Source organism: Lutjanus erythropterus, chromosome 19 (assembly GCF_056507025.1).
Source record: "Lutjanus erythropterus isolate fLutEry1 chromosome 19, fLutEry1.hap2, whole genome shotgun sequence".
NCBI lineage: Eukaryota > Metazoa > Chordata > Actinopteri > Lutjaniformes > Lutjanidae > Lutjanus > Lutjanus erythropterus.
The window spans coordinates 15,496,255-15,514,006 of NC_139335.1; the positions used below are offsets into that span (position 1 = coordinate 15,496,255).

Consider the following 17,752-nt stretch of genomic DNA (forward strand, 5'->3'; position numbering starts at 1 on the left):
AATCTTTTATAAATTGATTTTTATTGCAAAGATCAGATGTTTGCAACAAAACATTTTTTAGTTTTTAGGCACACAAAAAACAAACACATATTTGCATGAACAAATACACAGATTATAATACTAAGCATATTGCATACAAATGTACACTGCACAACCAAAGATACACATGCCTCTGATTGGCTAATAAGCTACTCTTTGCTTATTTTGCAGGGATTTGAATGCAGGTGTGCCTTGAGATTTTGGCTTGCTCTTTGGTGTACTTTGGGCACAAAATTTTGAAAACCTGCTCTTTACTATGCAAACCAATATTCAACATTGTAAATTCCGCACTGATCTAAAGATGGAGAAAATATTTTCACTTCTCTCAAACGACATGCTTCTGTTGTTTCCCTACATGCAGGTGGAGGGTCTTCACAGACCCTCTGGTGAACCTCTCAATACACTTTTCGTCTGTGAAGCCGCTGTACTGACTACAGAGGCTTGCTGTTTAATATTTCTCTCAGGCTATTGAATAGAGAATTAAAGTTTCCCCAGCTTCTAGTAGACTGTGCTGCTCGTACTGTGGGATTATAATGGCTCATCCCTGACAAGTCACTGTTTTATGTATAATCTTGAGGGTACTAAAATATTGGAGCGTGCAATACAAAATTTAGTCTGCCTTTATGTGCTGACTGTTACTTGAACTTTACTGCTAATTGAATATTTTCAGCCATCATAATAACCTTAATATAATCTGAAATTCATTTTACATTTAGAATAGGCATTTAAAGCAGTTTAGTGACCTTGCATTTTAGGGCACTTTGATTCACTAAAATATTATTCCCCTTTTCTCCTTTTTTTCTTCTGCTACCATCACAAAGCAGATGTTTACATACATGTAAAATAAAGCAGCATTTACTCGAAAGGTACAGTGATGGGAAAGACAATAATCTACTGAAGAAAGGGGGGCTGGGGGGTGCGCTGATTGCGGACAAAAAAAGACGTCCCCACCCTTCCTTAAACACGTGCTCGTTACCTTTCAGTCTTTTTCTTTACCGAGTGCGTGCACGTACCTCAACCGTACCCCTCCCACCACTCGGCAGCCCTTCTTCTCCTCTGCACGCCAAACGCAGACAGCTGAGTCAAGCCAACATCAACCAGCAAAACGGAAGCATGTTGATACTTTTCAAAATAAACGATCTTAACGTTTTTAAACCGTTATTTTTATTTGGTTATTTCTCAGAGTCACGTTTACAACTAAAGTATTTCTTACACGTTCCTTTACAAGAGGTTACAGTATTCATATAGCAAAGCAATTTAAGGAGAAAAAATATAAATAAGTGAAAACAAATTGGAATAATAACAACACTGAAAATACAAACACACATATAATACAAACATTACATTTACATGTTTAATTCAAGATAGATAGATAGATAGATAGATAGATGTTTTATTGATCCAGAAGGACAATTTGGCATATATGACACATACAAAAATAAATTTCCATTTAAAAAACATGCTCAAACCTACTAAATACTACATTCAAATATCTGGTGCAAGAGTTAGCCATAAAGTCTGGGTTTTTAATTGACAGTGGCTATGGCTGTTTTTACTCTCTATACTTCTGCAATGATGTCTAACACAATTTAACACCACTCCTCTTGTGTTGCAGGTGGAATATTTTTCCTCCAGCTTGCCAGAAAAATAGTTTTAAGAATTTGCAGATCGCTGCAAAACAGAAGGTGCTGCCAAATGGTTAATATGCTTAATATAAATATACACTGAACAAAAACCCAAATGTGTGAATGAGGACTTCATTGGCATGGTTGATAGACAGCAGATTTGAAGCCTGCTTGCTATAATTCAGAAGACAAACAATAATACATAGATGATCATACATGTTATCATACATCTTTAATTTCAATTTAAGGGTATTACGTTACTCAAAGGAAATAGGCCTCCAATTGGCTTGTTTTATCGGGGAATTAATTGCACATGGGGTGGTTTACTTATTTTGAAAGGAAGGGGCGGAAACGATGTTGTTCTGGCGGACTTGACATTCACACACACACACACACATACACACACATCTCGCGGCTGGACGGCTGTCAGCGCACAGAAGATGGTGGCGGCTGCGGCCACTGCGTTGCCCACCGCGCCCGGATCGCGCAAACAGCATTTCGTGCAGGTGTCTTTGCAGCAGTCGCGCAAATTCAGATAATGGTCAGATAACGGAGATAAGACCATCTCGTCTCTCTGTGGACGATGCAGGGAATGGAAAGGTTGGACGATGCAGCAGCCTTAATCCATCATATTTGTCTTGGATTAAAAGGGTATTATTTGGCGGTATGAAGATATTCTCTTGTGTGTCCCCTGCGATTCAATTAAAGTGGCTGGATCAAGGCTGCACTCTGCTGTAACCTGTGGGACTGTCGGTGTGGGGGGCGTGGAGGGGAGGTGGGGACCTTTTAATTAGCCCGGCTCTCTCCGGGCTTTCGTCGTCTACAATTTAGGAGGGGGACCGGGCTGCCGTGGGCAAACTTTGCTTCAGAGAAAATGAAGGACTTGACTGTACGACACTTCTTGTAGTCTGCAAAAGGCTGCATTTTCTTTTTCTCAACTGTCCGGGTGACACCGAATACAGCCAGGAACCGGCATGGTCAGGATATCTGGACAATCTGGGTATTTTTTTTTTCTGTGACGATCACTTGGTATGACTGTGGATATTAAAGCAATAATCTGAAGCAAGACTGGTGTAGTATTGCCTTGGAGGAGTCTTTTTTTCACACAAGTCATTGACAACTAAGCTCTTGCAGAAGAACCCAAACAGTATTTCGGGTATATTCTGCGCACCACGTTTGATGCATTTGTCTCCTGCAGACCTCCGTGCACACCAGCCCCTTTGGGGTTTGGAGACGCAGCGTCGGCGGAGAGTCCAGGAGGAGAAACTCAGGCGAGGACGGGGCTCAGTCCACGGAAATAGTCACGATTAGGCCCCGCAGCAAGGGGCAAGCGGGTATAAATAAAAGCTCTGGTGTGTCCTTTTGCGCCCACGTTCTCTTTATCTGGAGTTTATCTGCGCCTTAAAATGAAAAGCTGAAGTTTTCGGTGAAGACAAGCAAACAGCAGATCTCGAGTCAAAGCAAACACTGCTCTGGATGAAGTTTGGTTCGGACCTGTAAACAAAACGTGGTGAAGTTCAGCAGGCATTGCTGTGTATTCCCGGTGGAACTGAGTGGAACGGAAAACTGAATGGATGAGCAGGAATTGACATGCACCAGTAATGAAAGTATATTGACTGGAGCGGGCAAGAAAACACGCAATAACACATTTTAACTGGATTTAATATTCTATGCTTACTATTGGTGATCACACAACTTCTAAAGAACCCCTTTAAACCCTTTTTTAACTTCTCATGTGTTTTTTTTTTTTTTTAACTTTCCCTTTTACGCTCATATATTTTGGAATTCTCTTAGTTTCCCCAATGTTTTTCCAATGAGTGAAACAGTGTGTAAGCAGCCGGGTGGACCTGGTCTGGAACAGAGCAGGCAGCGAGTGAACCTTGCAGTCTCAAGTGCGTCAAAACAGACGGGAATGTAGAGGAATGCAGGGACTGACGTCAAGAGGGGCAATAATGAACTATTCAAACTCTTTGGAAGGTCTGCTGGTGTTTCTACAGCCACTACACTGCTAACCGTGTGGATTTTGCTCAGAAAAGGGTTTTTTGTGCTCCCCTTTTCACTTTTAAAAGTAAATAATAATTACCTTAGTTGTTACACTGTGGCTATATACTTTGCCTTACTTCTTTATGTACTTTGTTTTTTAAATAACTGTCTTCTGCACAGTCTTTGATTTTGGATAGATTAAAAAGCAACATGGCGTCCCCCCAACATCAACAATTGCTGCCTCATAACACAGAAGTGAGCTGTGACTCAAGTGGAGATGGAGGCGTCTCAGTGAGGATTGGCAGTAGTGTCAAACACAGGCATGGAGGCGGGCCGCTGGGTTCAATCGGGGGAGGCTTCATTGGGGGATCCAAGCACTGCAAGTACAGCATCTCCTCCAGCTGCAGCTCCGGAGAGTCTGGAGCCAGGAGGCCGGTGGTCAAGAGCTTTCGCACACAGAAGAAGATGCCTCAGCTTTTTGAAAGATCTGCCGGTCATTTCTGGGACCCAAAGTTTGACTCTTCGATCCTGGAAGAGGCCTGTAGAGAACGGTGTTTCCCTCAGACCCAGCGGCGCTTCCGCTATGTACTCTTTTACCTGGTTGCTGCTGGCCTTCTCTGGGGATTGTACTTTGCTGCCAACCCTTCCCGCTGTGACAGGACTGCCTTTCTCATTCCCACTGCGTCATTCCTCCTGTTCTGCCTCCTTCTCTTCGTCTTAACCTTTACTAAACTCTACTCTCGCTGCTACAATCAAGCATCTCTACTGCTCATCCTTGTAACCTTCATCCTGACCCTGGCCCCACAAATTCAGACATCACACTTCAGGGACCCGGAGACTCCTACACCTGCACTCGATGCACTCGATGTGGAAGAATTCAGCGGCATGGGACCGATCTACAACATGACCTATGAGAAGCTTGTGGGAGGGAGCACCTGGTCCCCCTGCCTCTCTCCTGTAGGCACTTTCTCTCTCTGCATTGAGGTTCTTCTTTTGCTATACAGTGTTCTCCATGTTCGCCTCTATGCTTCTGTCCTGCTTGGGCTTCTCTACTCTGTCTTTTTTGAGAGTTTAGGCTGGCTGCACCTGACACAGGCAGGAGATAACTGGACTTTAGCTTCTCAGTCAGACTGGGATACGTTAAGTTGGCTGGGCCCAGCCAAAGCTCTGCTCCACCTCTGTGCCCACGCCATTGGTATCCACCTGTTCATCATGTCTGAGGTGCGGTCACGCAGCACCTTCCTGAAGGTGGGGCAAGCTATCATGCATGGCAAAGATCTGGAGGTGGAGAAAGCCTTGAAGGAGCGAATGATCCACTCTGTTATGCCCAGAATCGTGGCTGATGAACTGATGAAGCAGGGTGATGAGGAGATAGGTGATAATTCTGTGAAACGATACTCCACCAGTGGGGCAGCAGCCGCCATCTCCAGCCCTAAAAACAATAAACGCAAGAAAACCTCCATCCCTCGAGGGCAGATCATCTTCAGACCCTTCAACATGAAAAGGATGGAGCCAGTCAGCATCCTCTTTGCAGATATTGTGGGCTTCACGAAAATGTCTGCCAACAAATCTGCTCATGCCCTTGTTGGGCTTCTAAATGATTTATTTGGACGTTTTGATCGACTTTGTGAGCTCACTGGCTGTGAAAAGATCAGTACCTTAGGAGACTGTTACTACTGCGTGGCTGGTTGTCCTGAACCCAGACCGGACCATGCCTATTGCTGCGTAGAGATGGGCCTGGGTATGATTCAAGCTATTGAACAGTTCTGCCAGGAGAAGAGGGAGATGGTCAACATGAGGGTGGGCGTCCACACTGGCACTGTACTGTGTGGTATTCTGGGCATGAAACGCTTCAAGTTTGATGTTTGGTCAAACGATGTCAACCTTGCCAACCTCATGGAGCAGCTGGGAGTGGCAGGGAAGGTCCACCTGTCACAGGCCACGGCCAACTTCCTGGATGATCGTTACCAGCATGAAGGTGGTCAAGTCATTGAGAGAATAGGACAGAGTGTGGTGGCTGACCAGCTCAAAGGTAGGTGCTCTGTGAAAACGTAGTAAATGTTGATGTTTTCCTCAGTATTATATCATGTCTGTAGTTCCTTTTTTTATTTTATCTTGCTGTGTGAAAAAGGTTATTCCAAACAAGATTAATTGAACTCCATGGTCAGCAGCAATTCTGTAATTTGGCTGCAACAGTGAGACTCATTGCTGTTATTACTCCCCCATGAACCTACAAACTTTTTAAGGTACTTTTAAGTGCTTAAGTTTATGTCCTGTAATGTATCTCTGCCATCCATAGAGCAAATGTGTAGTTGTGCCAGCATATATCTGCTGTTCACAGCCCAGGTGGCTCTAAACAGTGGCAGGGGAGCATTTGCATCGGTCAAGGTCAACACTGAGTTTTAGCACTATGTGTTGCACCCAGCACAGATGGGCTGGCGAGGTTTTGAGTCAGTTAGAAGTGTCCTCTGTGGTGTTGGTATTATGTGACTGTATCACAGACAGACGCCATCTTCTTTCCCATTCTATCCTCCACCCTGTCTCTACCCAGTCTTTGTTCTGTTGTTCAATTACATTGCCTTTCAGACGTCCTCGATGTGTCCTGTTCTCTTAACCTTGCTCTGAACCCCAGGGATTGCTTTACAACTTAATACAACTGTCGCCTTCTCCAACAGAGATTTGCCTGCAGCTTTATCTTCACCTCTCTCTCTTGTCCTCTCTTTTTCTTGCCTCTAAACTGTTTGACTGCAGCTTTTATTTGATATATTTATGCAAATTGCCTCAGTGTAACTAAATGTTGGCTTAATGGCTCTTTTCATCATTGAAGGCGTGCTGATCCATTATCACTCAGTGTAAGTGAAGTGACAGTGTCTGACTAAGGTATTGCAGATGGCGTTCATCTGCCCTTCTGAATTAGTATTTTAGGTTTATTTTTGTTTCAATAGAAGCTAAATGTGCTTCCTGGGAGGCCTCATGTCTGATTTTGTGCAGGGCATTGTAGGCATGAACTGGTAATTCACACAAATTAGCATTGCAAGTGTACACATTAATAATTTGTGCACACAAATTATCAAAAGGTTGACTTTGCACAGATTTTTCATTATTTTGACCTGGAAGTCAGTGCAGTGACCAGTCAAGAAACAAGACTGAGCAAAAGCTCCTTGTGTTTACCAGTCTGCAGGAGTGATTTATGGGCCTGCATTTTCCTCTCATCTGTCAGATTAATGAGTGACTACCACTCCTGCTCTTTCTACTCTTTTTATTGTGAGGATAAATGTGTTACCCACTGTGTTATCACCCCCTCTTCCTCCTCCTCCTCTTTCTCCTCCATTCCTTTCTTGCCTCCATCACGTATTCAGTTCCCCTCCTGAGATTTATCGTCTCTCTCTAGATCTGCTGTGCCAGTGAGAGAGCTGGCTGTCAGGAGAGAGTTGTTCTCCAGTGCTGTAAAATTCCCTCCACTGTCTGGCTCAGTCTGTGTTAATCACTTGGGTAGCATTGCAGCCAGGCATGGATCCTGGCTGGGGCTGGTCCCGCTTGCCTAACTCAGAAGTAAATTGCTTTGACCTAGGCAGTGATCGCTGTGCAGCTGTCTTCCATGTATTTTTGATGTGCTTTTGAGTCAGTGAGATCTTTCACTTTCTCACAAAGTTTTTGGCTCATGAGTGTTTCTACAGTTGCACTATAACTGCAGACTGAGGCTATGGAGCAGGACTGTTGATCTTCAAGAGCAAGTGGGCCAAATATTAAAATCACTGGGGGTTCAGAGGCCACACACTGCTTTATCAAGTAATGGCTACAAATTATTCTTACAGTATATTGTTATAGATATGTTTCTACACAGAATGAACCAGTCATGAACATCCCTTTTTTCACTTTAATCTTGTTATCATAATCATTTCCAGACAACATCCAGTCCATTCAAATAAGTAGGAAAGCTATGGTTGCAAGGCTTGATTAAAAAAAAGTGCAAAAAGTTACATTTAAAAAGCCAAGGAGGGATAAGTTATTTTCTGACAGGTCGACATCCACAAATGAACAAAACAAATACAGAGATAAATATAGTACAAGGTAGAACAAAAAAAGTAGGCCTGTTTATAATATCCTCAGCAACATTTCCATCAGACACAGCAGATCCTTATCCATATGTGTTGAGGTGAAAACAGTGAAACAGTATCCAGACTAACAGTAAGTAGGCCAATGTAAGTGTCGCAGATTTATAATTAAGCTAAATGGACACCTTATGGATGGAGTTACTGCAAGACGCTTCTAAACAGTATGCACATCAACAATACTGTCTTACTTGCTCCATCAACTTGATTGAGCCACAGTATTCAAAACAAGTTTGTCTTGATATCAAAAATCACTACAAAAAAAACGACTTATGCTAAAGAGCGAATGAGCAGTTGAAAAACCATATCTTGTCAAGTGTCTCCTTGTCACACACCTGTGTCTGTTAGTGGTGTTGGACGTGCTGTGATTGTGTCATTTATAAGGAAACTGTGACACTTTGTAATTTCGTAGAAAAACAAAACAAAAAGCTTCTAGGCTTGACTGAGCGAATGGCCGGTGCAGCACAGGTGTTGTACATAACCAACATCATATTGGTTCCAGATCATACAGTCTATGGTCCAGATGTTTTAAAGTGTCTCAGAGATACGTGCCTTAGTTTATTTTATTATATAACACACTGCAGCCTGATTTGCAGGCAGCCAAAATTAAAAGGGCTATATCCAACCCACAGGGTGGATAGTTGAATAGGCCTGCTATTAAGTCATGTTCTGTTGTCTCATCCTGTAGGTGCACATGTTCAAATGTTTATTCTTTCTTACACGGAGCTTCCTACTGTAATTATAAGCTATTCGTGGCTCATTGTAGCAAAAGTTCACATGGGGTGCAGCACATGTGGTCAGTTGAGGGCTGCATCCTGTTGGCTCCTCACCACTGACCTGAGGCCTGTGGTTTTAGCAGCAAATGGAGATATTGTGGTTTGGTTTCTATCCCATTGGGTAATAGCTGCTGGTTGAGGTTAGGTAATACATTGGAACACATTGCACTTGGCTTTGAGAATCTTACTAATGATTATTTTCATTATTACTTAATCTGTCAATATTTTTTCTGCTGAATTTATTAATTGTTTAGTCTATAGTAGTGGTAGAAAGAGTACTGAAAATCTGTACCGAAGCACAAGAACTGACAGTAAGTAAAAGTACAATGTTTAATGAGTTAAATGTAGCAGGCATTCAGTCACAGGGCTTCCTGTTTCTCCAAATTGTAAGTCTAAATTACTCCCAACTGTGTGCTGTGCATGCTACAGCATGTTTATTCTTTAGTATGTCATGGTTTTTCGTCGGCCCGTTTGTGATCCGATGGCTACAGAAATGCAGATGCAAGGTTTGGATGTTAATTCAAATTGTTCTCAGTACATGATTTTACATTAACATTGTGTAGTGCATGGAAATATATATAATAACACAAAATCACAAAAGTACAAGTATCCAAAAAAATGACTTAATTACAGTAATTTGAATAGTTGTAATTAGTCACTTGGTTGATAGAGTATCAGACAATACTGAAAAATACCTTGTAAGGTTTGCTCAAGCTGCAGGAGATGTCTTAAAATAGCCATACAAATATATTCAATTTTCAATAATATCAAAAGAGAAATAGGCAACAAATGTCCACACCAGTGATGCTGTAACATGATATTTGTTATTTTTAAAAAATGAATTAAACGATTATTTGATAATCAAAATAGTAGCCAATAGATTTTCTGTGAGTTGACTAATCAATTAAATTCAGTTCTAGTTACTGACATTTTATAGATAATTAAATCATTTAACAGTCAAATAGAAAATAATCAGTTGAATAATCTAGAATGAAAAAATCACAAAGCAACCCAGCCCATTTGGATGATATACTGGGATGATCTGAATCTCTTCTCTGTTCTTCTCTTTGCTTCTTCTTTATGTGTGTTTGTCTCTGTAAGAGGCTGCACGTGAGCCCAGATCTTGTGTTGTACGTTTCCCTTACTGGAAATAAGAGCTATATTTGGCTCTGTTTCCTTGGAAAATACCTGTCTATGTCCTTCCTTTGCACTTAATGCAGAGTGATGGCACCTGCCAGCACTATTATCTTTCTGCTGATGGCCACAGTGAGCCAGTGATGTTTCTTTTCATATTCAAGCAGCATTTGATTCTGGGGAAATGAAATGATTTGCAGAGTTTGTGTGTATTACAATAAGAATAGAGAAAATGTAGTTGTTAGAGTCATGACCAGTTCAGTTTGTACCACTACAGTAGTATTACAGATAAAGTAGCTGTGCCAAGTATCTTAAATATTAATGTCCAAACTGGCTTAGTGGCTGACATTAAAGTGGCTATAATCAATATTTTATATAATATATAATAACAACTAAAATAACAGTGTATTAAATTGCAATGTGAAAGGGACAAACCTACAGAGAATTATCACCTCTCTGCAGCTTTGCTCAGCTTTGCAGAGCTTTATAGTGAGTTTCAGCTCATTGTTCTGCAGTTCACAACTTAACTGTTTTGGTTCACTGTCTTATCATTGTTTGCAGCTGCGGCACGCAGTTGTTTTCAATGAAATATGCTCTAAAAACCCAGTGTACGCTACCTGCTACAGCACCAAATTGCAGACAGACACTGCCTAGCTGGTGAACAAAGTGAAGCATTTAGCAGCTTACCTCAGGAGTTGGTGTGGGCCACAACGAGGCTGCGAGAGAGTGATTATTGGACAGAATCAGGCATTGTGGGGAAAACGCCAGTCATCTCGTTGATATTGAGTGGGGTAGTGCGTTTAGGCTGCAGTGGTGGGGCCGTAGAGGATGCAGCAAAAAAATGCAGCAGAAAAGTTAAAAGTCAACTTTTGGAGAAATGCGACCTGATGTTACGCTGCAATGGCAAATAAGACAATCAGTCTGAATAAGTGATGATAATCTCCCTGTTGTGTCCTCGATTGGTTTATTTCATGTACCCAAAATAGTACTACCAAGAATCTGCCATTGGTTTGTGTTCATGTAGTTGAGAGAGAGTGCTGCTGTGCTCAGTCATGAACTGTTATGCTCAAAACACAAATAAATACCTGCTACTCCGATGCACAACCCTTCATATTTTTTGAAACTTTTTACAAGCAGCAAAGCCACTGATTCTCACAGTCTTTGAGCACAGCAAAATCCTCACAGATGTAGATGTAGACAATGTATGGTCCACAATTTGTTATTGTCCTCTGGCTATTTTTGCCTTTATGTTATCCAGTTTATCCAGGAGCTAATCTTCATCATTGTCATATCAGACAGTGACATACCATTGTTTAGCAGGATGAGGGATCAAAGGTTGTGTCGTGGGCTTTCACAGTAAAATCCTGCAAGCTGATTAGGCTTGATATTAGTGTATTGGTGGGTCTTTTTCATTTCTGATATCTCCAGAGAAAATATTGCACCTGACCTGGTGCAGGACTGTGGCCAGAAACATGATTCCAAATAAATGCTAATGTCGCTCTGTGACTTGACAATGTTGTGGTCACAATTTGTTTCCACTGCCCCCAAGTGGACAAAATATCCGTTATTGCAGGTTTAAAAAATGTTCTTGCTGTGAAGAGTCTTGCATGCATCTTCCCTCCTCTCTCCTGCTGCGAGTCCTCCAGGCTGTTGCCATAACTCAGTTTGAATGAGGAAAGAAAAAGAGAGAAACAAGAGAATTGACCCAAATTAGCACTGATCAGGCCACTTTGATGATCTTAAGAGCACTTTCATTAATTTGAGCGTCTGACAGCTCTTTTGAATAATTGCACAACCCCCTCTCCACTAATACTCATTATGTGCATGGTCCCCAGCCTTGAGGTAAGGCATGTTCTCAGATTCAGTTTGACCTTTTCTAACTTCACCGCAGAGCAAAGCTTCGCTGGTCAGCTGTGTACAGTATATCCCTTTCCGACCTGCCCTCGCCTCTCTTTGTCCTGTGGGAGATTTCTAATAAAGCTAGCCTGGGTAATCTTCTTGGCTAAAGTGATTAATGTTAGTAATTCTCCATCATCATATCTCTGCCCATGCTGGCCTGGTGTTATCCTGACCCCGAACACATCAGCTGCCTGCCAGCCAGTCGTTTTTATCACAGCGAATGATATTGATTGCCTATAATGAGGCTGTCATGGTTGTGGTTATTTATGATGAGGCAACATGAGAGGTTTTCATGTCATATGGATATCAAAGAGAATTAACTAAGGCCAGGGGTGGTGCTGGCTATGAAACAGAAGATAATATGTATTCTGGTCCACGATATTAATTTGTCCCAATTCCTTGTACATCTTTAAGCCTTCAGAACAATAATTGATTAGCTACATTGGAACTGATTGGAGCGCAGAGCAGAACTTAGTTGCAAATAGGTGATGGATGTTCTGTGTCCCCTCACTCTGGCCTCATTATTTTATGCAGGTATTAGTTAGTGAGAGTCATTTGTGCTTTTGTGAGACTCAATATGCACACACACACACACACACACACACACACACACACACACACACACACACACACACACACACACTCACACACCCTTTCCCTTATCCCCTGAATGCTTTTCCATAGAGATATACTGTCAGTCAGCAAAGTGTACAGTGTTTGCCTGAGGCTCAGTGGAGAGTTACTTATAATGGCTGCTACCTGTGACCTTGAACACGATAGATGAGGCTGGTGAGGGTGCACTTAAAGTAGCAGATATGGAGAAAAGAAGGCAAGAGAGAACTATACAGGGAAAGCAGATGACATGCTCTTAACTGTAGTCCCATTCTGTGGTCTGGGACTCAGTTTTGGTCCAGCAGTGTTGCCTAACCACCACCACATTAATCCACCATGTAACTGGACCTCAGCATTGAGCTCTGGTGTGAATCACAAGCAGAGAAAGGGAGGCTATACGCATTTAAGCCTCTGGATTGTGCGTTTGTGTGCTGTCAGTCTACACACTGCTGTACTTGATAAAAAGTTAAACGGATTGGCTTCTTCACCTTAATATATACACAGCTGTCTTCTCCTCCTGCCAGCAATCAAAATACCTGGCATAATTTTCGTCTAGACTCTTGAGTCTAAATCAGTATGCATACACAGCATTCAGCACTCCTGTAGAAAGAAAGACGGGAGGGGTTGGTGGTGAAGTGAAGTGCTCTGAGTGGAGTGGCTTACTGCTAGGAGGGGGTAAGGGGGGGAAGAGCTAGACTAGAGTATGGTTAGGTCAGCCTGTAATGGTTTATAAAACCAGTGTTAGACCCTGGGATTACTATTACACAACGTACTGTGTTCTGTAGTGGCCGTCTTATCTTAAATAATAATAATAACTTTATTTATAATGCACTAAAACAGAGTTTACAAAGTACTTTGACAGACAAAGCAAGAGCAGGATACAAAAGAGGCAACATGACAACAGACGGTCCACACATGATATAACACGTTTTTAAATATAAAAAGCTGACCTATTCTTAGACCTATTCTTATGATGAATCCCGCCCCCGTTGACTTTCCTGTCCTGCCTTGGTTCGGTGATGAATAGTGAAATTGACTCCCATCCCACAGGAATCCCATTAACTTGTGAGGCAGCTGGATTTGCAAAATCATGAGAGAATCCATCTTGCCGCGCTTCAAGTTGTTGAAGGTGTCTGTGTCTGCCCCAAAAGTTTTGCAGCTAACCAGCATTCTGGGAGGGACTACCCTCAGCTATGGGCATGGTTTTAGGTGTGATGACAGTGAGAAGTGTCCGTGGAAGCGACTCGTCTTGCCTTGTCTCAAACAAACAATGACGGCATGAGAACAAATACTGGAGGGCATTTCTCAATTGAAAGAAGAGCAAATAATGGCACTTAAGACTTTTCTCAATGGAAAACATGTTTTCGCTCTTCTCCTGACCGGCTTCGTTAAGAGTTTGATCTGACTGGTTGAGGTTTGCCTGTGTTAGATGTGATATACAGGTGGTTCATTTTCCAAACAGTTTCTAAAGAGATGGTACCTCATACAACAGCACTTGAAATAATCCAAACTACTCCTTTAAGTCAGGGACAGGGATGTGGCTCCTCACTGGCTCCCCAGGGAACAAAACAGCAAGGGGGACTCTAAGCTGCTATATTGTATTGCAGTGACCGTCGCCCCCCACAGAACACCTTGGCTCTGCGTGGTAGATTACAACTCTGCCAAGAGAGTAATGGCATAATACATCAAACTGCATTGTACAGTATCACCCGGTACTGCGTATTATGGTTCAGCACAGAATGGCATTGTAGCCTGCAGCAGCACAATCTCACCATTAATCATCTTTGGCTTTATCATACAGCGTAAGTCTGCAGAGCTTCACGATCCCTTGTTATGCTCTGCAAACATGGGGCCATTGTGGCAAGGTTATTGAAGGTCTACGATGTGGTGATTAGCTGGATTTTATAGCTGCAGTCATTTGGGTTATCTGCTGTGTCACACTGTTACTCAGCAGGATCGAACTACCTGAACTTGTTCAGGAGGACTGTGCAGCGAGGCTATTGCTTGCTGCTTCAACCCAGCAAGCGATAAAAGATTTGAACTCGGGGGGTGTAATGAGTTTTTGTATCAAGAGCAGAAACGCAGAAAGCATATTATTCCAAAGGGCTGCTAATAATCTTATCTGCACAGCTCAGTGAGCTTTCTATTGAGCTGATACTGTTGGAGATTCTCCTCTGAACATCTATGTATCCTGTTGTGCTCCACTTAATCCTGACAAGTGTCACCCCGCAGACCTCCCAGTCCCCCTATAGGGGACAGCTGTCCTATTGGCTCAATGGTGAAGTGTCCTGCCTCTATCTCCTCTGACAGAGATGACCTAGGGCGAGGTGGATGAGAGAGCCTGATATCAGTGCCACCACTGTCTGTCTGATAAGGAGCCACACATGCGAGCAGCTGACACAGCGGAGCCTGTTGAACAAACACAGCACATGCGGCATGTGGAGGAGGACATGCTACGTAACGTGCTGTCTAACACACATACTGCTTCACTTTGCTCAGAGGCCTCTTGCCTTTTTAATTCAGCAAGTTGAGCACACACAGCAAATCAATATCAGTGGCTGTGCAGACAAAGGATAATGTTCAGTTGACCTCATAAGTTGTTGCAGGATGGAGGTATTCTCTGTGGATTTTGATGCTGCTTACAAAACAGTGTTTTACAGCCACCAGCACTGCAGCCAGCTGGGGACAGCATAAAATATCATGCTATTGTTGTCATTAGTGCAGAATTGTGTTATATAGTCTTGTAGTGATGATAGTAATTGAAATTGAAAACAATTTTAATATTGTTTAGTTGTTTCTTGTTTTTATCAAGCAGAAAACACCACACATTCTATCATTTCAGCTTCTCTAAATTGAACATTTGCTGCTTTTCTCTATTTTGTAGCAATGTAACTGGAATATTTTAGAACAGTTGGTCAGACAAAAATGAAACATAACCTTGGACTCTGGGAAATTACAATTGAAATCTTTTGCTATTTTGCAGCATTTCTTAAACAATTAAAGAACAGAAAAATCAACAGATATAATGATAATGAAAATAAGCCCTTAGAGTTATTTGATTTTAGTGGTCCAGGTTCTAAGTGAATCGAGACTTGCCTAAAACCTGTCAGAGCCTTTATGATCTTTAAAATAACCTGTTTATTTCCCCCGGGGCACCTTGTGTGGTGAAATGGGAGAGTAATGTGCTTTGACGCTCCACGTCTCAGCTGCTCCATTAGCTACCATTAAACTGGTGCAGGTGAGCTAATGTAGTGCAGCCATGCATTGCTCTGTTGTGTGGAGTCGGTCACATGACAGATATTTACTTTCTTTTATAATCAGCCCATTACTCAGAGAGGTCAGAGGTGGAGGAAGTATTGATCTGCAGGATACATAATGTCTTAGTTATGGATACTACATTGTAGAGTTGGTACTATAATTAAAGGATATTGTATCGTTTTGAACATGTGGTATTGAAAAAGTATTTAAGTATCTTATGACAACAATTATACAACTTATATACTTTTGACAACAATTCTACATTGTGGACCACAAAGTGTATTGTTGGATCACAAAGGGCTTTTCAGTACAAGCACTGTTACATTATTAGTAAAAGTACTCTAAGTAAGTATTCTTCTGAAAATCTACACAGAGTACAAGTTATTTTTGAACTGTTGATGTTAAATGCATCATCAATAATCGCATTAAATCAGAAGGGTTTCTGTTTCCTCAGATCTTCAGTATAAATGACTCCTGCACTGTTCTGCTCACCTCCACAAACCCAACCTGCTCTCATTCTCAACTCGTCAAATACTGACGATTTTCACCGTCCCTCAGCAACTCATACAGACACGGATTGTATCTGTTTGTGTCTGCAAGTGATGTAAATGTAAACCCACAAGTGTGTAAGATGCCCAGCCTGTTGATGTAATATAAAGAAGGAGAAAGTTAGCCTAAATAAAAGAGGCATGCCAACATGCATGCAAGGAACAAAAAATCTATTTACAGTGTCACAGAGACACAGTAATCTCGTGCCATCTTGATGTATTTTAATGTAATGTCAACATCAACACAGCCAGAGTTTGGAAAGGAATCTTCTTGCTGCTCTCTCGGTCTTTGCATACAGCGGGCCAATCTGTTCTCAAACACTGTAGGAGTTTTCACATATGCAAATGTGCTAAGAAGATCTGCTTGTATATCCTCCTGCAAACATAACTTCCCTTCCTGTGCTCAGCAGAAAACAGACAGCAGAAAATGTTCATCCCGTCCAGGGATCCACCTGGCTCAGAGTCATAACACCAGCCTCTGCACCACACACAGAGAAAGGACATTTCACACACTTGCACACTTACTCCAGCTCTGCACCCTATGCCCGCCAAGGCTAATTGCCATGGCAACGGGCTATTGAAAAGGGGCGAGGGTCAGCTTGAAACTGGAGGCTCTTTTTTAGATGGAAGGACTAGTGCTCTGATGGGGAGAAAAGGGGCCAAATTGACTTTATTCAGCTGAGGTTCTGGCTGTCATATTGTGTCAAAACCCAAGTGAAGGACGATATTTATGTGAACCCAGCAAGGATAAACCAAACACGTGCAGCAATTCTTCGCCACCGCAGCTCTGAAGGACACCCACACAGACACAAATTGCACACATTCTCAGAGATTTTTTTTTTAACCTTGAAAAAGTGAAGGAAATGTGAAAGCATCTCTGTGTGTCTTTCTCCTGCTGTTCCTGTCTCACTGTATTTCTGGTACTTAGATCGCTAGGTGCAGTGTGAGTTGAGCTGCACATGGGTCTAAGCTTGTTCTCCTCGCGGCCATGCAGATGCTCTGGTGATAAATCGCTATCATGAGTCATTGATGCATCCTAAGCTTTTCTCCTGTGTGATCAAGGGTACAGAAAATGCCAGCACTCCTCCTGACAGATGCACACTATAGCTTTTACTGACATTGACAGATGGAGCTCAGTCTTGAGGTGACACACACGGTAACCTCCACCCACCTTCCCACATGCACGCACTCACTTTTTGCACTTCTAGCATACTGAATGCAAACACCCGCACACACAGCCGCACCCTGTCCATGTTTGTGGGCTTTAGTGACTCGTTAGTGTGCACAGCGGGAGTGTATGTGTGTGTGTGTGTGATAAATGGCTGTGTGAATTATGAATGAGGAAAGATGACGGGGAGCCAGTCCACCCTGAAGCCTGCTACTGCACTCAGCCTGCACAGATTGAATGTGCATGCTTGTGTGTGTAATGTACAGCAAGTGTGTTTTCCTCCATGAATTCTTTTGTGTATATGTGTGTCTATTATACATATATGCTGAAGTATTTTATTATTTTAGAATTTTCAGAGTGTCTGAGGCCAGTTTTAGCTCTCTCCTGCTTTAGAAACGAGGAAGCCTCAACTTGAAAAATGCTTGTCTCACTGTGTTTCTCTGGCCTTTATAAAGTACAGCAAAAGACTTTTACATTAAATCATTTTCTTTGGCTCACTTCTGACCCCTCTTTTCTTCCTGTGCACCCTGTCTTCCTCTTTCCTATTCGCTTTCCTTTTATCTTTTCTGTACCCATAACTCTATTGTATAATGCTTAT

At 42.2% G+C, this 17,752-nt stretch overlaps 1 protein-coding gene across 3 annotated transcripts in view; it reads left to right on the forward strand.

The window, feature by feature from the left end:
• Positions 1-3,138: 3,138 nt before the first annotated feature.
• adcy9b (adenylate cyclase 9b) overlaps positions 3,139-17,752 on the forward strand; it is a 41,990-nt gene continuing 27,376 nt past the window's right edge. For all 3 annotated transcript variants that reach the window (XR_014772402.1, XM_084743661.1, XM_084743662.1), the window contains exon 1: positions 3,139-5,679. Coding sequence is in view for 2 of the 3 variants with exons in the window: in XM_084743661.1 (XP_084599787.1) it covers positions 3,858-5,679 (1,822 nt within the window). In the remaining variant the exon portion in view is untranslated. The remainder of the gene's footprint in view (positions 5,680-17,752) is intronic.